The 23248-nt window shown below is 44.2% G+C and overlaps 1 protein-coding gene and 1 pseudogene across 1 annotated transcript; one reads left to right on the top strand and one right to left on the bottom strand.

The window, feature by feature from the left end:
- Window positions 1-2349: 2349 nt before the first annotated feature.
- On the bottom strand, window positions 2350-5219 carry LOC116329875 (annotated as a pseudogene).
- Window positions 5220-13545: 8326 nt separating this feature from the next.
- Window positions 13546-22751, top strand: LOC116329880. The gene is made up of 7 exons (XM_031751999.2): window positions 13546-13661; window positions 14743-15208; window positions 17541-18017; window positions 18115-18508; window positions 18674-18748; window positions 18854-18928; window positions 19014-22751. The coding sequence occupies exons 2-7, from the start codon at window positions 14765-14767 to the stop codon at window positions 19922-19924; spliced, it is 2376 nt and encodes a 791-aa protein (XP_031607859.2). The 5' UTR covers window positions 13546-13661; window positions 14743-14764; the 3' UTR covers window positions 19925-22751.
- The last annotated feature ends 497 nt before the right edge of the window (window positions 22752-23248 follow it).

The raw sequence follows: 23248 nt of genomic DNA, 5'->3' as shown, positions 1-23248 counted from the left end.
GGCACAGGATGTGAGTGGGCGTTAAGGCGTCTGGGAAGGGATCTCAAAAGTGGATTATAGATGGCAGATTGCCGCTTTCACACCTAGGCTCATGTGATTAGGTAGAGGATCATCAGGGGGTCCTTTGTCCCTCTTTGGGGGGGAAACTCCCACTGGGTTTAAATCTGGGACTCTCCACCACTGATCCTTAGAACTGAAGAAGCTTCTAGGATGAGAGGTGAAACGTCTTCAAGCAACTCAAGAAGTCCAGACGCTTTTCTTTCCAAGCTCCTTAGTCTACGATGACCTGGATGACTGAGAACCTTCACAGACGCTTGTAGGCTTGTGAAATGGGACGGTCTAGCCTCCGTCGCACTGCCCAGGAAATGAAGGACGCATTTGTGGGCCGCATTTTGAACAGCCTTTGAATTGGGACAGCCTTCGTCGCGTCGCTGTGACATAATCGGCCTTAAAATGCAACCTTTAAGGCTGCAGAGCCTGAATGGGGATAAAACCAGTGGACATGGAAACACGAGACCTTCACGATAAAACAGGAAATGGAGAAACATGATGCAGGAGTGGAAGAGAGGCAGATAAAAGGGAGCGAGAGCAGACATGACAGGCTTGGAAACATAAACATGATGGATTAAAACACAAGGAAACGAGGCACAATAACTCACACAAGCACATCTGCTGTTTTACAACTGATCAAAGGTTTAGGGCCACACCTAAAAAAAAAACTGTAAACCCCACAACAACAGAAATCAAAGTTCCAAACATGAACTCAGTAATGAGCAGCTCAGGTACTGAAAACTCAGTACTGAAAACATTCATTATCCAAAGACACATTTTTGAGAATTTTTGTACAAATAAACAGTGTTTGTAACATGTGACTACTCTTCTGTACATATCAGTACACACTAATATTATCTTTAGGCAGTAGTCATGTCTAAGCACTGTGTATCCATCCAGTCAAAGCTTGTTTCCTGCTGGAGGTGGAGCTGCCTCTGGTTAAACTGGTTTCTGTGACATCAGTAAGATCTGCAGTCAGTCTGTCATTAATGTGTTTATGCAAGTAAACAAACACACAGCTGAGAGTTTGTGTTGTTTTATTTTACGTATGTCTTTGAAGGTTCTTGGTCATCCAGGTCATCGTAGTCTAAGGAGCTTGGAAGGAAACCAAACAATGAAGCCATCTATGTCCACTGTGAACGACCATCTTTGAACAGAGGGCGGGGAGAACTGTCATCCAGGGAAGGACGGATGTTGTTTTTGTTTTGCGTTTTAATGTGAAGTGTGTTTATTTATTTTATATTGCATGTTTTGGTTATATTTTGTGCAGTGTTTTATTTATATTGCATGTTTTGGTTACACCGTCAATCTGTCCTGGAGAGACTCCGCCTTTTCCCATTTTACTGATTGGACACACCTGAGAGAAAAGGAGTGAGTGGTAACACAGACAGGCTCGGAGAGCTTGGCGTGAAGCGAGCCAGGAGGATACAGCGCGGATACGCAAGGACGCAGGGCGAGGTGTCCGACTGCTTCAGCAACTGGAGGCCAGATTTCGCGTCTGCGGAAACTAGAGGCGGCGAGGTGGGCCGGTGCCGATTGGCGATTACAAAGAAGCAGCGGGCAGAGTTAAGAGCTCTGCCCACTCGTGGTAAGTCTTTTGACTTGTCCCCGTTAATGAATGATAGCTGCCGAAAAGAGTAGTGACTGCCGCTGCCTTTCTTCCTTTAGCGCACCGGGGCGCAGAACGCGAAGAAGGAGACGAGGACGCCGCCGGGTTTCCCTCCTGCACCGCTTCACTGGATTTTTAAATTTTTAGTGACTTCTATACCGTGGCGATCGCCACTGGACTTTTAATCTTGTGTTATTGATGTTCATGGTGTGTTCTCCCCTGGCCAGGGCTGTTTTAATCTATTTTACATTTTTTTTACTGTTTAAATGTAATAAATTATATTTTATCTTTACAGTTTTTAAATTTGTTCTGCATTCCCTTGGCTGCCCCACTGCTCTGTCCGTTTTAGGAGGGTTTCTCTCTTTTTAATATCTGTGCAAAGAAACACCCACCTTCCCTCCGTTACAGAACCAACTATCACACCACACATCAACTATCTGCCATCTGTAGCCCAGTTTGGAGATCCTTCCTAGACACCTTAACACCCACTTACTCTCCACCAGCTGCTCTTAGAACTGAAGAAGCTTCTCTGATGAAACGTCTTCAAGGAAACTTTCCAAGTTCCTTAGAAGACTTTGTGGGGTCCGTCTCCTCTTCTCTTCTTCTTTCTCCAGATCGTGATTCAGAATTATAGATTTTTACACAAATTCTGAAAACACATCATAGACACTGGTTTCAGTCAGGAATGAACTGGTTTCAGGTATGAACTGGTGTCATGCTCTGACCTCAGGCCTTCCTCCTGTAGTAGATGAAACCAGCCAGAGGTATGATCAGACCCAGGATCAGTCCTGAGGCTCCAATGGAGAGATTGTTTCTCTCTGACTCAGGTATGGACGGGTCTGAGGACACACAGGTGAAAGTCAGACAGGTGTATATACATCTGCACAGACAGGTGTGTAGATACAGGCAGGTATTTACCCCAGTCAGTGATCAGAGGCGTCTCCAGGCTGCTATTCTCCAACATACAGGAGATCATCTTCTCTCTTCAACACAAATATCAGTGATTCTCTTACAACACTCTAAGAACTGAACCACTACTTTACCATCAAATACATGTAAAAAATAAAAATGATAAAAATGACAATTCGGTTCAACCCAGTGTTATTTACACAGCACCAAATCACAACAACAGTCGCCTCAAGGTGCTTTATATTGTACAGTAGACCCTACAACAATAATACATACAGAGAAAACCCCAACAACCGTTTGACCCCCTATGAGCAAGCACTTTGGCGACAATGTGAAGGAAAAACTCCCTGCCACTGAGCTCTAATGGGGTGGTATGGTACTACAAGGTCATTAAGATAAGATGGGGCCTGATTATTTAAGACTTTGTATGCCAGGAGCAGGATTTTGAATTCTGGATTTAACAGGGAGCCAATGAAGGGAAGCTAATACAGGAGCAATATGCCCAGGCTCATAGAAAACAGGTCTGGCCCGGTTCCAGCAACAAGCTGGCATTTCTGACTGATTGGTGTCATGGCAGGGTGTATGTCAGCCAGATGTGGGCCAGGTCTGGCAATGTTGGCACTATTTATGTTCCTATCTTACTATTTAAGTTAGAAGACCCAAATGCCATGTTGCAATACTATACTGCTATGGTAGCCAACATTTGAAATGCAGATATGACAGGTTTGTGAGTGTACACTTTATCCAAAACCTAGTGAGGGTTTTCTCATGTTTGCCAGTGGGTGGCTGTAGCTCCGGAGGTAGAGCAGGTCACCTACTGATCTGAAGGTTAGTGGTTTGAAACTTGGCTCCTCCAGTCTGCATGTCAGGTGTGTAAATGTAGTTAGACAGCACTCAGTTTAGAGAAAGTGGGTGAATGTGGCATGTTATATAGAGCACTTTGAGTAATCCAGGAGAGTAAAAAAGCATTGCATAAGAATCAGTCCATTCACTGTCTGAACAGAGTTTTGTCATGTTACTTTTGCACTATTATGCACATTTCAATTTCAATTTCAATTTATTTATATAGCACTTTTCACAGGATAAAAACCACAAAGTGCTTCACAGTAATATAAGACAGAAATACATAAAATACATTAAAATACATTAATAATCAAACATACAGCACAAATCTAATTAAAAGCCAATCTAAATAAATGAGTCTTAAGCTGCTTTTTAAAAGAATAAATACAATCAAGACAACGTAAAGATGGAGGGAGAGCATTCCACAACCTGGGGGCCACCGCTCTAAAAGATCTATCACCTCTAGTCTTAAAACGAGTTCGTGGGACGACCAACAGCCTTTGATTAGAAGATCTCAGGCTGCGAGAGGGAGTGTGGGGTTCTAAAAGATCAAAAATGTAGGCAGGGGCATCACAATTCAAAGCTTTAAAAGTCAGTACCAAGATTTTAAAATGAATTCTAAAATGTACTGGAAGCCAGTGTAATGAACGTAACACTGGTGTAATGTGCTCTCTTTTTCGTGTCTTGGTTAAAAGCCTTGCAGCAGCATTCTGGACTAACTGGAGACGCTCAAGATTCCTTTTGCTCAAACAAAGAAAAAGGCTGTTACAATAATCTAAGCGAGATGAAATAAAAGCATGAATAACCATTTCTAACTCAGATTTAGACAGCAAAGTTCGCAGTTTGGAGATGTTCCTTAGCTGAAAAAGGCAATTCCTAATTAACTGTCGAGAGTGTTGCTCTAGGGATATGGCAGAATCAAAGATCACACCAAGGTATCTGAGGCTCAAGTGAACAGATGAGCCAAGAGAACCAAGGTGCTGTTTGCATGTTCTTATTACATGGCTTGGTTAAGGTAGGCTGACATCTGGGGCCAGAGCTGAAACTGTTCTGGGTCAGAACAGGACAACCAGTGTGTCTGCAACTGTGGGCCACCTCTGGCAAACCAGATTTGGGCCACCAAAGGGCCGTCATTCTTTGCAGTATGTGGGCCATGTGTAAGCACATTGTGTGGGCCAGATCAATTTTGCTATGTGGGTATAGGAGAAATCTGCTCTCTCTTCCTAGTCCCTGTCAGTACTCTTGCTGCAGCATTTTGGATCAGCTGAAGGCTTTTCAGCGAGTTTTTAGGACTTCCTGATAATAATGAGTTACAGTAGTCCAGCCTGGAAGTAATGAATGCATGAACTAGTTTTTCAGCATCACTCTGAGACAGGATATTTCTAATTTTAGAGATGTTGTGCAAATGGAAGAAAGCAGTCTTACATATTTGTTTAATATGTTCGTTGAAGGACATGTCCTGGTCAAAAATGACTCCAAGGTTCCTCACAGTGTTACTGGAGGCCAAGGTAATGCCATCCAGAGAAAGAGTTAGTCAAGACTGATGCTCTGCACTTAGACCCAACTCACCTGGGTGTGTACTCCAGGTGGGCGTGAGCCTGGTAGTACCAGTCACCTTTGCCATCTCCTCAATGGAAGTGACATCAGAGGTGACTTCCTGTCCATCTCTGAGCCAGCTCACATGGACTGATCAGAGGATCAGTATCTATCATTGCTTACTGTACGGATCAGTGATCAGTGTATTGGTGGTACCTGATGTGCTGAGGCTGATGAAGAGGAGGCTGAGGCAGACGAAGGATGAAGCCATGTTCCTGAGTTCTCTTGACAAACTGACTCAGTCTGACTGAGAGCTGCTCAGAGGACAGGTCACATGACCACAGCATCATCTGTTACCAGGAACTCTGTGATACCTTCATCATCACAGAGTAACATTTAGGTCACAGAGACCATCCATTACTGTTATTATTTCACATGTAGAGCAGCTTTACTTTGATGTTAAAGTGTGGAATCATACTGTATGACATGCGAATGCAACTATAGACTACATGATAATAAACATCTGTTTTATGTTCACTATCAAAAACGCCTGTGTGTGTTTGCAGCATCAGTCCAAACATCTGGCAGCTTTCTACCGACCTGATGCTGGAGCCATCGTTACATTCAGGTTTATGTTTGTTTATTTTAAAAGTCCAAAAATGAAGTCAGAGCCGAACACCACAGTTCCCTGAAATCATTCTGGCCATGAGACATATTTGTTCTAAGTGTCAGTGTTATTTGTTACTGTATCACAAAGGTTAACAGCAGCACTTGTTGTACAGGATCATGTTGCTACAGACAGGTGGAGACAGTTTCAGAGGATGGCTGAAGGATGTTCTCAGTGAAGATGAGAAGATCTGCAGGGAGCAGCAAACCCACGAACAGGATGAGCATCTGAACATGGACCAGAAGTCTCAGTGTGGAGCCATCAGACCTGCTCCTCTGGTCTTCAGTTCTTGTGTCCTTTTCAGACCTCAGCCTTTCCTCCCGTCTCCCCTCATTAAGAACGTCTTCTGACAGCCGTCCTTCATTGAGACATTTCTGATGAGGCTTCAGTGAACAGTATCAGCTTTCAGCTGTTGTGTCAGGTCATTTAGATCCTGTTCAGCTGCTGTGGAGTTTTTAGGCCTCACACTTCTGTCCTGCTTCCTCAGGTTTATAAGGACACTCTGACACAACACTGAGATATGCAGTTTTCACCTAACGGCTCTTTGGAAAATCAGCTTGTTGGGACAAAAATACTGTTTTATGTTAAACTGTGTTTTCTTAACAGATTCAACTAGAGAAAAGGGAACAGATGAAGTGTTTGTGTGACAGGCTGCTGGGAGGTAAGAGCCTACAGATACCATTTCAGACTGGTTCTTTGCGCAGTCATCTGTTATGTGCAGACACAACACTGGTCTATCTCACAAGTTTGGACAGTTTTGTCTTTGTTTACCTTCAAAAGTCATGATAACATGTAGAGTGTTTTTATACTTGGATTTAGTTGTTTATAAAGGGTGTGTTGATGTGAAACACTTAATTTTATAGATCAGACATTTTTCCACAATCACAGTGAAAAAAGATAGGCTCTCCAGATAGATATGATGTTTTAAGAGATAAGATAGAACTTTATTAATCCCTCGGGTGGATTCCTCTGGGAAATTCGGTTTCCAAATAGCACCAACAGAAGTTACAGAATGTGAGCAGAATACCATATATACACATATATAAATACAGAGACACTAATCATACAGAAAGAAATATGTTTAGATGTAAAATATGACATCATTATAGCATGTTGATGTCTACTGTATTTTCCACACTATAAGGCACACTTAAAATCCTTTAATTTTCTCAAAAATCGACAGTGCACCTTATGTATGAATTCTGGTTTTATGTGGTACATAAAAATCTGTCAAAAATGTTTTAGTAGGACTTTGGTAAGCTACAAAGCCGCACCGCTTGATGGATTGTTGGAGCGTTACAGCTACAGTAGTCAGGAGCCTCGCGGAGTAATCTGGGTCCAAAACTCCGTCCCCCTCAGGTCCCGAAGTCAAACGAGCATTGCAGCATCACTGAGAGTTAAAAACTGTCTAAATTCTTTCATCTTTAATAATAAAATGATCAGCGTTGCTGCTTTACCAGGTGTAACGATTACGTTTAACATCCAGGCATCCATGAAAACAGATCTCATCTGTATCACAGATGAGATCCTTTAAACAAGATTAAACAGATTTAAACAAATCCTCTCCCGCAGCACATTTCCTCAGAATCTCGTCTATTTTAGGAGCCATGCTTATAGGTACAAGTTGTGATAGGGTTTTGTAGACTTTCAAAGGTCTGATTGCTCTTCATACATGCATTCTTATATTTGCAATCTGACACATGCATGTTACCTGTTCATCACTCCATGTTGGGTTTTTTTTGAAGGAGGGTATTACTGTAGTCTTTAATTGTAAAACCTCTGCCATGACTTCATCACCAGGTTTTAGGAACGTTAATATTCCAGAGTCCATTGTGATCAATTTGTCACTACGTCAACCACCATATGCTGCAGACACAAACATGATGAGTCCACATGGTGCAACAACAACCAAATATTAGACTAGATTGTGTGAATAACAATGGCTGTATGATTCCCCTCTGAAACGCAGATTTCTGTAAAAGGGTCTCACTGCAGTCATGTAGTATTCAGAATGGAATTAATGGCCAGTTTACCGAACCAGTGTGAGATGATCTTGTTAGTCATGCTCTGTGATATATGAAAATGGCGGCTTAGGTCGCCTATTACACGGGTTCTCTTTGATTTCATAAGTGTCATGAGGACTTGATCTCGTACAGGCATGTAAATTCATGGTTGTCATAGAGCTCGTTCTCAGTCCGACCACGTAATATACCGAATATTTGTCGTGTTCCTCTGGAAGGTGAAAAGAATCTTCTTGCGTTTCACACATGCGCAGTACTGGAACATAAGCATTTTTGGCCGTTTCAATGTGGACGCACAACTCTGTGAAAACGACTGAAAACGCTAGTGTGGATGCGGAACGCTTTCAAATCTATCTGGCCTACTGTGGGCGTAGTCTAAAGCTATTCCAGTGTACAGCAAAGCATCTGCATCATCTTGGAGAATGAAATATGCAACTTCATCTTATTCTGCACATCTTTTCTGCGAGACCTGTTGCAGTATTGATGATCTTGTTGTGAAGGGTCCTCCCACTGTGTGTGGACTGAGTGCAGATGTGGCTCAGGGGGTTGTGTGGAGATGCTGGTCTGGTCTAAGATGACCGAAGGTTCCACTGCACAAAAATATCATCAGATGTACACTCAAATAAAATGTTAGCATAAGAGAAAGTCTCAAGTGTCACTTGGCTTATTACATATTTAAGGAAAAATTCTTATTCCACTCTCTCTCACACCTGCAAATTCATAAATCTCAACATCAAATGTTCCCCCCCAAAATTTGTCAGTTTTATTAAATGGTTGTGATTAGATTTTAGTTTTCATTCTAAAATGAAAAGAAAATGACAAATTTTGGTACGTTTGCAAAGGTTGCATTAATGTTTTTACTTGAGTTTACATCAAGACTAAATGAAGCTCTGTGGGCTTTTTATCGATAAATTAAAAGGAGCAAACATAAACTTTCTTCAGAGGGTATTTGAGTCTTTAACTTGCTTGAATCGTTTCTCGTAGAAGCCATGGAATTAATTTGAGTCTTAAAGCTGCCAGCCACACCTCTCCCACTTATTGATGCTCAAGGCAAAATGTTTCAAATGCTTTTTACAATTTCCTGGAATTACTGTGGCAGCTGACAACAGCACATGTTGAACCTGAGCTCATCCTCCAACAGGTAAAGCCGCTGATTACAGCACAAAGTAGCTGATTTTGTTGTTTGCAACGAGTGACTTTGCCGTTAACGGTGGCTCTTGCTTTGGGTAACTGGAAGTATAAAACCAGACTGTGGAAGTAGTGGTCTGTCATGGCAGCCTATGTGCACTCTTACAGAAACATGTGGATAGCAAAGTAAAGACGACTGGAAATTCTACTTAAATACAATAACGAAGTATTCGAACGTTGTTACTTTTCGCCTCTGGCCACAGGTTTACTGTAACTCAGAAAGTGGCCACTGTGTACCTAATAAAGTGTCAGCCATGTTAAATGTGTTTCCCACAGACACAGAGCTGTGTTTTTAGGTCATTACGAGTCACTATATGTACTGATCTACAATATTTTTATACCACAGTGAAGTGTTTGTAGTTAAATCTTTGTAAATATAAATCAAATACTCAAGGATCAGAGTTACCTGCCTTCTTCACATATTTAAGTTTGTAGTAGCACAGTCAGAGATGCTGCTGTTGTTCATTTGAATGTTTTTAACTTTGTATGGTAACCTACAGCAGTCACAGTTTAATGTTTCTTGTTCTATTTTGAATAAATATTGTAACATGAATGAATTTCTGCTTCCCTGTATTCATTGAGTTGTCAGTAATGTGACAATAACTCAGACTGGAAGTAATCTTAATGACAAAGTTTAAGACTTTCAGAGGACAGAAGGAGACTGACAGGTGACTCAGTGATGTCAGCAGAACCATTCAGTGCATGAGGACCAGAGTGTTTGCTGAGGAATGTGGAGGCAGGTTTCTTTTCTCATGTATTAATCACTTATTTAATCATATCACATTAGTTATAGTAATACCACTTTCTCACTTTGCTATAGTAAGAGCACTGCTGTCACCAGTTTACATGCATGTGGAAAGTTAACACAGTGAGGCCGTTGTAATGGGAGACATTAAACAGATAGTGAGGCTCCTTCTGCTTATCAGGGATGTAAATCCTTTGGTGACGGCCAAGCAGAAAACAAGGTCATAATTCTCTCTGTGAGGGAGGAGGTATACAACCTCACCCCAGGTTCCTGCTGGTCTGAGGACAGCTGTCCTTATTCTAACTGTGAGTTTCAGCTCTGTGGGCTCACCTGGTTCCTCTTCAGACTGTGACAGACGTCAGGGATTAAACACGATTATATTTAACATCAGTTTAACAGGGAATCATAGCTGAGTTAATCACACACGTCTTTAAAACACTTCTGTTGGATCCATAAAGGGCAGTGAGGTCACTAACAAACATATCTGTGGTTTCTCCACACTGACCTCACACCTCCCAGCTCCTGATTGGTCACTTCAGTCACATGTCAGAGTAAAGGTCCCGTCTCTCAGCCCTGTGTCTCCATCTAGCTGTTTATTATAAGTAAAATGTGTTTATGTGGCACTTTTCACAGATAAAAATCACAAAGTGCTTCACAATAAAACCACAATAAAGCCTCAGTGCCTGAAAAGCCAACAGTGGGACCAACAGTGACCTCTGACCTGCAGACCTGAGTGCTCGGGAACAAGCACGAGGTATCCACAGGTCAGAGACACACATTGTCCTGACTCTGATGCCTCAGTGTTTATAATGTCATTATTATTATCCTTTGTTTGGGTTAAATTCTTGTTATATATACACCTAGCTGATTATTATAGCTATAATAACTGCAAAGTATCTGTATTCCATTTACAGTAATGTCTGAATAAGTTAAATAATAAAAAATAAATCCACAGATGCACAATTCATTATTTAAGCACAGAATTCTTCGTTTTAATGACTCTTGTGGTCCTGCAGATATAACAGATTCTCATGTGTTGATGTAAATGGAGAGTCCTCTTCACACACTGAGGTTACACCACGTTCCAAATTATTATGTAATTTGTATTTAGGTGTTACACAGATTACATATGTTGTTTTTCAGTTAAACCCATGGATGGCATTGTGTCTCAGGACTCTCTGGGTCACTGACATCAATCTCAGGCACCTGTGATCATTAGTTTGCCAGGCGAGCCCAATTAAAGGATAAACTACTAATAAGGATGTTCTACATTATTAAGCAGACCACCATTTTCAAGCAATGTGGGAAAGAAAAATTATCTCTCTGCTGCATGAAATAATTGAATGCCTTGGACAAGGAATGAAAACCTTGTCCAAGCGTGATCACCATAATGTTAAGAGATTTGTGGCTGAGTCTGAGCACACGCGGGTTTGTGCAGATAAAGGCACAATGAGGAAGGTTTCTGCCAGACAAATACATCAGATTAAGAGAGCAGCTGCTATAAGACCATTACAAAGCAGCAAACACATATTTGAAGCTGCTGGTGCTTCTGGAGCCCTGCAAATATCAAGGTGAAGGATCTTCCAGAGACTTGCAGTTGTGCATAAACCTTCTGTTCGGCCACCTCTAACCAATGCACACAAGTAGAAACGGCTGCAGTGGGCCCAGAACTACATAAGGACTAGTTTTCAAACTGTCTTGGTCACTGATGAGTGGATAGCAACCCTGTATGGTCCAGATGGATGCAGTGGTGGACAGCCACCATGTCCCAACAAGGCTGCGACATCAGGAGAGAGGTGGTGGAGTCTTGTTTTGGGTCGGAAACACGGGGAGAGAGCTGGTCGGCCCCTTTAGGCTCCCTGAAGGTGTGAAAATGACCTCTGCAAAGTATGTGGAGTTTCTGACCAACCACTTTCTTCCATGGTAGAAAAAAAAAGATCCATGCTTTCCGCAACAAAACAATCATCATGCAAGACAATGCACCATCTCATGCTACAAGGAATACCTCTGCATCATTGGCTGCTATTGGCTTAAAAGGAGAGGAACTCATGGTGTGGCCTCCATTCTTCCCTGACCTCAATCCCAGTGAGAACCTTTGGAGCATCCTCAAGCAAAAAAATAAGAGGGTGGGAGGCAGTTGACATCCAAACAGCAGCTCTGGGAGGCTATTCTGACATCCTGCAAAGACATTCAAGCAGGAAATTTCCAAAAACTCTCAAGTTCCATGGATGCAAGTATTGTGAAACTGCTATCAAATAAGGGGTCCTATGTTAATATGTAACTTGACCTGTTAAGATGTTTTTGATTGAAATAGCTTTTGATTTCAGTAAATATGATCTCCTAATGCTGCAAATTCAACAAATGATCATTTTTAAGTTTGTTATTTTTGAAAAACATACCGTTTTCATCGGGAGGTTTGTTCAGTAACATTGGAATTATACTCTATATGGTTGATGATTCGAAAATTATGCTGACAGTCATTTGAATCGACTATTTAGGAAAAACAGAGAAAAATATCATTTGCATAATAATTTGGAAAGCGGTGTAATTGTGGAATTCCACAGTTTTTGGTGCTAGGGCCAATTCTGTTTACATTATACATGCTAATAAAGACAGCAACAACAACAACAGACACCACCCCACGATCCTGAGATGTCTACTTGCTCTCATGACTTGTACTCGAGTCTTTACGATCAGCTGTATCCATGTAAATACGGTCAAACTAAGACTAAGGGTCAGATCACAGCCCTGAGCTGCACACTAGTTCATGATGCGTTTGTGGACTGTAGGTTATTTGGATAGTAATGAGATGTACATGTAACCGGTATGTTCCTGCGTTGTGTCTGACAAAGAAAGGTAAAAGAAAGAAAGACCTCCAAGTAAATAACTTCCTCCCTCCAGCTCCTACGACCACATACAAACATTTGGGAAGAGGGTTAGCTCAACCCCATCACAACTTCCAAGCTAGTCGGAATTATTTATTCATGCTAGCGTTAACGGCGTTAACTACACATCTATAGCGTCTAACAAAAACAGGCACAATGATGACAATAACTGAACTAAAATCACAATCAGAAACATCAGGGTTACTAAATATACATTATATGTGTGTTTTACAGTGTTGGAAAGAAATGACACCCACCTCTCCCAAAAGGGAATTGTAGAAAAGGGGCAAGGCCAAAGGGGTACACTGTCTTTATAGGGTTGCACCAAAGAAGAAGAAGAACAATGAGGGGCTCCAACTGATAATGAACATAACTACAGGCTTGGAGGTCCTAACAGCCAGGTATATAGAACACATTTTGTGTAATTATAACAATATGTAATTTATGACACAGCAATATGTCTCTAATATTTAATGAAATGTTCTGAAGATGGTAATAATTAGTCAATTTTGTATTAAACTAGTCTTTAATTATGTTGTAAAAACTTTGAATCTCATGAAGATTTTCACATGAGTGTGCTTTATAATGTGCTAATAATGAAAATGACGCAGGACCCTGAACACATCATGTGTTAACGCCTTCATTCAGAGCCTGCAGTGACCACAGAAAACTGAGCATAAGAAAGTGTGCAGCTGATAAATGAGGGTCCACGTCCTTCATGCACACTGACAACAAGGACAGTGTGTTTATGAAGATCACAGAGGAAGCTTCAACAACGTCACATTTCATACAGCATCTCTAATCACAGCCTCAGAGGCCACAAAGTGAAGGAGACAGGTGCATCCAGGTGTAACCACCGATAAAGTTCACATTTATCAGTGTTTACCTTTGTGTTTGTTCATGTTTATTGCAGCCGCCCTGTTAACTGAGCGTCATCATTTTAATGCTGTGGTGCTTCAGTACAGACCAATCAGATAACACAGTGGTACAGGGAGACTCCTCTGTGTTTATCTGACAGAAGAACATCAGCTTCATCCACCACAGACTCGAGGCTGGACCGCCTGACTTTAACAAGAATATGAAGCCTCAGTTATCCACACCAGCAGGTGGCGCGAACGCACCGGTCTCACGCCCTTTCACCTCCGACAGCGAAGAAGAAGTGGTGGAGTAAAAGAAGAAGAAAGGAGCGCAGAGCTGGAGTTAGCAGGTGAGAAGTCTCTCTGTCCCGGTTCTGTACTCTCATTGGACGGTTCTGGTCGTGTTTCCGGATCGGTCCGGTTCCCAGCAGCGCTCGGTTCCGGTTCTGGTTAGCTGCAGCTAGCTGCCCGTTAGCTCTCCGTGCTAATTGCTACGGTAGCCTGTGTGCTGCTAGCTGTTAGCACCAGGCTGTCGTAAATAAGCTTCCATTATCGGACAGAGACGCCTGTCAGTCACACCTGAGCGTGGCGTGACTCCAGCCCGGTCACTGCACAGGTGAGAGCACCTGTCACACCTGCAGGCTGATGACGACGACCGACAAGGTCAGTCTGAGAGGCTCTGTTTGTTCTGGTCCCGGTCCAGATGAGGAGTTGGTTCCTCAAGGTGTTTCTGATGTTGGGGTAGATCAGTGTGTCAGCCTCTATAATCCAGATGTTTGTCACATGTGGACTCCAGCTGTAGAAGTGTGTATGTGTGTGTTTGTCAGCGGGGAGCTGGTTCTGATTGGTCCAGGTGTTCTCCTCACAGTCATGTTCAATGTGGAGGAGGCCTCATGTTCATGTTGACTCCACCACAGCCTGAGGGCCCTGCAGGAACCTCTGATGCAGACACGTCTGCACCTTTAACCCTGTGAGGAGCGTTCAGTGCCAGAACCCTGCGATGGTTCCTCAGAGGTCTCTGATCGCGCTCAGTGGCTCAGGTGAAGGATCCAGAACACCTGCTGCTCCTCCTCCATGTTTAGAGTAGGGATGGAAGCTGAATACAGATGTTTCCACAGTGTGGAGCTTCTGAACTGCAGATGTTTGAAACACGCTTTCTTCTACTTTAAAAAGAAAATGTCGAGCATTGATGTCGTCCTCACTATAACCTATGACTCACACACTGCCCCGCCATAAAGGAAATATCTATACTGATGTGGTGTGCAGGTGTGACTGCCTCCATTATGAAGATGTACTGAGAGTCCTCAGCACTATTAAAAACACAGTTACAAAGAGTAAAAAGGCCCACACTGAACTACAGGCTCCTGCCAAGGGACTGCAGGTGGAGCTGACAGTTAAAGCTGATTCACTGCTTCTTTGTTTTATCTTCAGGGTGTCATCGAGCTCTGTTGCCATGGACGACCATGCTGACGTTGCCATGGAGAACAAGACAGAGGTCCCGGCCTCTGACGCACCGTCCTCTCCTGACAAAGAGCAGGCAAAGCCCGCTGCGCGTCAGTCACACCGCCGCACATTAGGGAGGAGGGGCCAGAGAGCAAAGAGGCGGGGTCTTATAGAGAAGAAGCGGGGTCAGAAATCGAAGAGGCGGGGCCAGGAGGACAAGAAGGAGGGCGTGACGGTGAAGAGGACGTGGAGCGGCGGGAAGCGCCGTTGGGACAAGAAGCATTACTGCGTGTTCTGCCGACGGCCACAGGTGAAGATCGCACGCCACCTGCTGAGGAAGCATGCCGACGAACAGGAAGTACTGGCTGCCAGCACCCTGCCGACAGGCTCCAAAGAACGCCACCTGCTGCTGGAGCACCTGCGCTGCCGAGGCAACTATCTACACAACATCGAGGTCAGTTTGTGTGTCTTACCGGTGTGTCTGCTACAGGTCAGTTTACCTGTTTCTTTCAGGTGCCTTTAGTTGTTTGTGGGGGGGTCTGTGCAACTAAATTAGATGTACATTTTTCATAGCCCCTCCATGGACTACTGCCTTTGGCGGGTGTGCGCTTTGTGTCTACGTCTTTTTTTGTGTTCGATTCTCAAGGTGCAGTTTTGTCTCTCTCCAACCAAAATTGACTTAAACCATCGACAAAAGAAGATCCAAACTACGCTTCACATAAACATCGTCATGAATTCCCTCTTTGGGGACTTTGGTTGTTTTGCTTCCACCACGATAAAATCAGACTTCATGCACATCTCGCTCTCTCTCAGTGTAGAGTCCCCCAGGATGTGGAATTCCCTGGATTGTATTTATTCTTTTAAACATCATCTTAAGACTAATTTATTTAGACTAGCTCTTAATTAGATTTGTGCTGAATATTTCATTGTGCTGTTTTATGTTTATCTGTTTTATATTATTCTGAAGCACTTTGTGGTTTTTGTCCTGTGAAGAGTTGAATAATATATATATATGTGTGTGTGTGTGTGTGTATATATATATATATATATATATTAATAATAAATAATAATAATAATATTATAAATCAGTAAAGTAAGTAAACCAGATGGTGGACACCAGAGGTGAAGGGGACCATCAGGCTGAAGGAGGAGTATCAGGGTTCGTTAGTCTGTGGCGCCTCAGAGGCAGCTAACAGGTACAGGCCAAATGAGACGTGGCTGAAGGTAAACCCCAGGTGTCTGAGCAGTTTGGAGAGGCTGTGGATAAAAACCTCAAAGAGGTTTGGACAAACTGTGATTCAGGAGGAGAAAGCAGTGCTCCACCTGCAGTGTGTATAGTTTAGGTAGAGTGCTGCTGACTTCAGCTGAGGACATAATCAGACAGTGGAAGGAATACCTCGACGACCTCCTGAATCCCACTGGGACATTCACCGTAAAGGAAGCAGAGTCTATATTAATATTGTCAAGGTTTGAAAAGTGCTCAAATTTCAGGTGTGGTGCTTAAAAGAGCTTGAAACTGTAACAGCATTTCATTCAGCATAAATAACTGTCTGATTGAATCTTTTTCTCATCAGAGAAACAAAATGAGTCTAAAAGTGTAAAAGCAACATTTCTGCACCTCTGCCTCTTTGGACCGCTGCATATCTGTTTGAGTGTGTGACACTCACTGAAGTCACTGCAGTCATGACAAGGTCCAAATCCACCTGAAAAGTAAAAGGATTTGACCCTTTCCACAATGTCAGAGTTTTCAATTCAATTCAATTTTATTTATATAGCGCCAAATCACAACAAAAGTCGCCTCAAGGTGCTTTATATTGTACAGTAGATCGCACAATAATAGATACAGAGAAAAACCCAACAATCATATGACCCCCTATGAGCAGCACTTTGGCAACAGTAGGAAGGAAAAACTCCCTTTTAACAGGAAGAAACCTCCGGCAGAAGCAGGCTCAGGGAGGGGCGGGGCCATCTGCTGTGACCGGTTGGGGTGCTCAGTAAATAGTTTTCCAGATTGTTCACATTGCTAATTTTTAAAAATACTAATTTTTAAAATTATTATTATTTTGCTAGCTAGCAAACTCACAGGATAAATGATTGAAATGCACTGAGTGTAATGCAATAAAGCAATGCTTTGCTTGTTTTCAAAATGTACAAGTTGTATTTGCATTTGCAAGTTATGAAAATAATTTTATAAACGTGTGTGGTTTTTACAGTTAAAAAGAAACAACTACTAGGATTTTATGTTTTTGTGTGATTTCAGGTCAGTTGTGTTACTACAGTATGTCAGTGAACACATATCTGTAAATTCGGACACGTGAGATTGAGCTGAAGAGAATGATACCAAACAAGGCAAAAAAACATTTGAAGGTGAAATACAAGCTTTCTCTGAAAGGTGGCTCTCCTCCCCCTTAGAGATGGGGCGAGGATGCGCCCTGGACGCCTCCTGGTGAGGTGTTCTGGGCATGTCCCATCAGAAGACCCAGGACACAGTGGAGAGATTATATCTCTAAGCTGGCGTGGGAATGTCTTGGTGTTTCCCAGGGCAAGCTGGAGGAAGTAGCCAGGGAGAGGGAGGTCTGGGTTTGCCCCCAAGACTCGACCCCAGATAAGCAGAACAAAATGAATTAATGGCTGTATTTATAGCAGCAAATCACATAAACAGTTGCCTCAACCTTTATAGTTTAACTTAAAGATGCTACAATAACACCTGTGTTTACCTGTCTGTTACGGGTGAGGTTTTCTGTTCCTTACAGGTACATTTACTCCGCCTCCCTGTGTGTCCTCAGGTGATCCGGCAGGGCACTGGTGAGATTGTGCCATGGCGTCAGCCCTCTGAGGATGTGGATGCGAGGAACTACCTGCCATGCCCATTGTGTCTTGGATTTTTCCTTCGTGCTGACCTGTGGAAGCATCAGGTGTCGTGTCGCAAGAAGCTCGCTATTAACCCGTCCAAAGCCGAAGCGAACGCTGACCCCGCCAACGACGCCACCTCTGGTTCCACAAGTAAGTTGCCTTGTGATGTCACCAGAGAGGACATGCCTGAGGATTCCCTTGGTGAGACTGCAGAGACCGGGACCAAACAGCTTATGACCTCTGACCCAGGTGTTGATCAAAACACGACCTCTGACCCCGCTGTGAACCGAGCCAGGAAACGGACCAGAGTGCAGGCAGCAGCGTCGCGGCTCCTGCCCATCTCCAGTGGAGCGTCTGAGAGCTGCAGTGAAATCCTGCATCGCATGAACCAAGATAATGTGTCTTACGAGGTCAGCTCACCTGTCTCCACACCTGTATCTGTGCACCTGTCCTAACACTACACTCTCTGACCTTTCTCTGTGGTAACTGGCTCCTCTCTGCCTCCAGGTGAAGTCTGATTGGCTGATCTGTAAGTATGGCAACAAGCTGATGGGGAACCAGGATAGTGGTCAGAGGAGGTACGACTACGTAAGCCAAAAGCTCCGGGAACTTGGCAGGTTGCTCCTGGCCGCTAAATCCCTTGACTCCGGCATCCAGAGCCTGCAGGACCTGCTGGCCCCAGGCCGCCTTAGCCTGGCGCTGTCCGCAGCCAGGAAGGCAGCGGGAAACAGGTGGAGCCGCCCTCCACTGGCGGTGAAAACAACACTAAAGACAGTCTGTGAGATTGCTATTGGAGAGAGCCTGCAGGATGGAGACTGGGAGGCTGCCGCCAAGACCACCGACTTCTACCACATGCTGGGCCGGGAGTGGGACAACCTGGGGCTGCAGAACCCAGATCCAGGTGAGACCACAGTCCAGCCCGTCCTGCTTAGTTTAGCATCTTCAGTAACGTCCAGTAAAGTTTGGGTTAGGAAGAACCAGGATGTGACTGTAGTTTTGGAGTTTCAGCTGGAGAAGTTTGGATACCAAAGTTTGTGTTACTGACCCAGTTTTTCTCCTTTTCCAGCTGCTACAGATGGAGGAACTAAACCAAAGAAACGACCTGTCCAGATAAGACTGGACAAGGACCTCAGACAAGAAGGTGAGTCGACACCTCGCCGCAGGTTAGGATCAGTTCCCAAACTTCTAACTTTATTGAACCAGTTGTTGGAGCTGTTTACCTGTCTGTTCCCACATTTGTTCACAGTTCTGTCAAAGTGTTCTAACAAACCAGTGACCTCTGCGATTCCACCTGAAGCCAGAATGCAGACATCTGTCTCAGGTGAGTCCACCTGGATTCATGTTACTACTTTGACTTTAGCAGATTAGTCTCATCGTGCAGCGCTCCAATTCTGTTGGTTTTTCAGTCCCTGTGGCTCCCAGGAAGGTCCGACGGCGGCCCTGGTCCTCTGCAGAGAAGGAGGCCATCTGGAGGCAGTTAGGAGTCCATGTTCTGGTCCAGTCCGTACCAGGTAAGGAGGTCTGTCAGCGCTGTCTGGACTTGGAACCTGTCCTCAGGGGGCGGCACTGGAAGGACATCAAGAACCAGGTCCACAACCAAATCCAGAGCCAAAAGAAGCAGCAGTTCCACGCTCAGATGGAACTCGAGAAGAACCAGGATCACCAAGACCAGCTCCAGAACCAGAAAAAGCCAGAGCAGCAGCAGTACCAGGCTCCAGTCGATGAACAGGGAAAGGACCACCGTCTGAACCAGAAGAAACCACCATACCAGTCCCAGATGGACCAGCATGATCCGGATATTTCTCGGAATCAGAAGAGATCACAATACCACATCAACATACACCACCAGGCCCAGGATAGCATCCAGAACCAGAAGAAACAACAGGAGCACACCCAGCTGGATCACCAGGACTATCTACACAACCACAAGAAGCAGCTGTGTACCCCTAGAGTGGACCACCAGGACCACAGCCAGGTCCATAAGAAGCAGCTGTATCAGATGGACCAGCAGGCCCAGCCTCTGCAGACCCTGGACCAGGAAACATCTCTTCTAACCATCGCACCCTACAGACCTGATGGGTCAAATCGAGCCCCTGGACATTTGCTGCTTGAGCGGGAGCACAACATTACAACCTACCCAGTTCTGCACAGACCACCAGGACCTCACATGGACCAGCTGCTGCCCAGAATAGACTGGGCCGAGGATGCTCCAGCCCAGAACTATCCTATCAGCAGGCCACTGGGCAGGAACCTGCTACAGGATGTGCCCCCAGGAGGACCACCCTCTGACCCACAGTCGGGACATGTACACTTCTGACCGACCAGGACGAGCGATGGACGGTCCTGGTCCAGGTCTAGAGGACTTAATGATAGGTTGGCCCTTCTCAAAGGGTGCATATCAGATTTGGTAGTAAAAAGACCTGCTTTTATGATAACACATGTAAACCTTTCTTAGAAGGTCCTTGAATTTCCTGTGTGAAATGAGTATTTGCCTCCTACAGGACTATATACCCCATATTATATACCCCCCTGTATGTTCTGGCAGTTCCAATGGATCTGGTTCTGATATGTCAGTCTAGTCAGGAGATCAACCTGGATCCTGGTTGAGGTGCTGTTAGATAGGTGAAACAGTTCAGCTGTGATGCACCTGAGTTATACCGACTACGTGCCAGTTCCTGATCTTATTATAAAAGGCGGGTACCAAAAACCAAAACCAGCACCTTAGTGGTCCAGTGTTGGAGCCTTTGAAGATACCTGTTCTGGGAGGAGCTCCTGCTGAAAGATCACGGATGGTAGTGTCAGTCATCAGATACTGTCTTCCATAATCGGAATTTACCGGAATTTATTTCATATGAACCAGCCCACAGCTCTACTTCTTAAACCTGTAGAACTGTGGGCTGGTTCTCTGAAGGCACTGAGGCAGAACCAGCTCTGTGTTGGTGTGAAAGAGCTAATGAAGGGATCAAGGCCCTTTTCCCTCATTTAGTCATAAAGGTGTTCAAAGTTCTCTGTATGTTTAGCGTATGGTTCTCCTCACACTCCTCTGTGTGATGAGCACTGGGGCACAACCCCTGACAGTGAGGCCAAACAGACTCCTCCAGGTGGTTCTAAATGGTTCCTGCAGGTCCCTGTGAGTCCTGGTCTGTGGTGGTCCTGTGATGGTACCACTGCATCCTCAAACATAACAAGTTGTCATGTCACAGGTTTATTCCAAAATGGATGAAATTCATTTTGACCTCAGTATTCTACACACAGTACTCCAAAAAGGTTTGCTTAAAATTCTTAAAAGATTCATTAAAACATTAAAGAGAAAAATATAACACATGCACAGGTATTCTCAGCCTTTGTTAAATACGTTGTTGAAGCACTTTTTGGCAGCAGTTACAGAAGATGAACCTTCGCCCAAGTTCAATGTCCAGCGCACTTTTGGACCAGGTTATGTCTCTGTACATTCATCTTTTCCTTCAGAGGCCTTTGGGCAAACTCCAGGTGGGCTGTCGTAGCCTGGTTTCCTTACAGGGGTCCCCAATCCCAGTCCACGAGGGCCGGTGTCCCTGCAGGTTTCAGATGTGTGCTTGATCCATCACAGCTGAGTTAAATGTAAATTACATTTTCAACATGCCTTGGGCCTGGTAATGAACTAATCATGTGATTCAGGTGTGTTGACCCAGGGTGAGATCTAAAACCTGCAGGGACACCGGCCCTCGTGGACTGGGATTGGGGACCCCTGCTTTAGCACCTACTCGCCTGAGCCCGCGTTTGTTTGTGTCATGTTCTATTACATTTGAGTTCCACCTCAATATGTGTGGGGTTGTCATAGGAACACAACCAAAATCCCATGTGTCTATGTGCCACAAACACAATGGAGGACACTGAGGCGATGGTATACCCGCTGCTTGGTCTGTGGGTGTTTGTCAGACTCGAGGACCATGATTGTCAGTTTGTATGTAACCATTTCCCTTGTTGCCGAGTTTCAGAAATGCCAGGTTTCATCTAACTCGTGATTCATCTAATGACACCTCTGGCTGGCCAGTCGGGGGCTTTTGATGTCACATTTTTAGACTGACTCTGCTCGGTTGGAAAGCCGGGCCAGCATTTGCTAAAAAAGTACCTGGTACCAGGTACTACTCCCTGATGGAAAACCATAGAAACTAGGTTGAGCTCAGCCGAGTAGGTACTAGATGAGGGGCGCAGAAGATTGCCCAGATTGCCAGACCAGATTGGTCTCTAGGAAGAGACCCGGTGGTTCCAAAACTTCCTGTATGGATGGTGGAAGCCACTGTGCTCACTGGGTACGTCAGTGCTGATCCCTGGATCTGTGCCTCCATACAGTCCCGCCTACAGACCTGCCTCTGACTTTGTGCTCTGTCAGTTATGGGAGCTTATACAGACAGGTGTGTGCCTTTCCAAATAACGACCAGTCAGCTGAAAGGTGGACTCCAGGCGTGTTGTAGAAATATCTGACAGACGATCAGTGTGCACAGCTGAACAAACATGTGAGTGTCTGGGCTGTGAGTACTTCTGTCCATGTTATACTTTAGTTTTTTATTTTCAGTGCATGCACAAGAATGTCAGCTGACTGTGTGCAGAGACTGTTTACTGTACTGTGTGCAGAGGTGAAAATGAATGTCATGTTGGAATAAGACTGTAACGTGACAACACGAGGAACACTGAATGCTTCCAGGATGATCATAGATGAGATCATCTATGATGTTTCTGTGTCTCCTGCTCGTCTCCCTTTAATCTGTGTTCATCCACCCCTCAGTGTTTCTGCTGTCCTCTCCACTTCTTCATGTCCCTGCAACTTCACTTTATCACCACTAGATGGCAGACCTCTCCCTGTTTCTGGTCCCTGTTAGAGGATAAGAACATGTTACAGTCCAGACTGCGAGCTGCTGCTTTTTCCTCCACATGTCGCATTTCTGATGTCCTGTAGAGTCGCTGATCCACAGGTGATCGATCCACAGCTGTGGCCTGCAGGAGGAACATCAGCTCAGACACTGAATGGCAGCAGGAGGCTCTGTGTGTGTTTAATGTGTAATAAAAGTGTCTGTAACTGTCTGTATCCTGTGATGGAGCCCTGTCATACTCGGTCCTTTTATTTCATTATATCTGTTTCAATAAACGAGTCCCCGCTCTGTGAAGGTTCAGACTCATGTTCTTCAGTCTGGAGGAGACTTCAGCAGCTCTCTAACTGTGCTTCTGTATTTCTTCATGAGTTAAAGGTCCGCTGTTTAGACACACCTGGACAGGTTAAGATGATGTGCGGAGCAGATGGAGAGACAGATGCTTTTATTTATGCACAGGAAACGGAATTCTATTATTCATTATGATGAAGATGATGACGATGATGATGGTGTGCCATTAAGAAACATGTAGAATATTCATGATAAAACCAAGTTTACCACAGAGACGAGGTCTGAGTTTGGACCTCAGCACGACTGTAATAGAAGAAAGTTGGGTTTAAGTTACTGCATCATAAACTCATCATAAATAAACTGTGTGTTAATAAACCAGAACATGAGGACCTGTCTCTGCTCTACTGTGAAGTCAATCTGCAGATTACCTGAAGGTTAAAACACACCTGAGGTACTCACAGAGAGGATACAGCCAATCAGGAGGGCCGAACACAGACCACAAA

Source organism: Oreochromis aureus, linkage group 3, assembly GCF_013358895.1.
Source record: "Oreochromis aureus strain Israel breed Guangdong linkage group 3, ZZ_aureus, whole genome shotgun sequence".
NCBI lineage: Eukaryota > Metazoa > Chordata > Actinopteri > Cichliformes > Cichlidae > Oreochromis > Oreochromis aureus.
The sequence above is the reverse complement of the archived record's forward strand: the minus strand, read 5'-3'. Positions and strand labels throughout refer to the sequence as shown.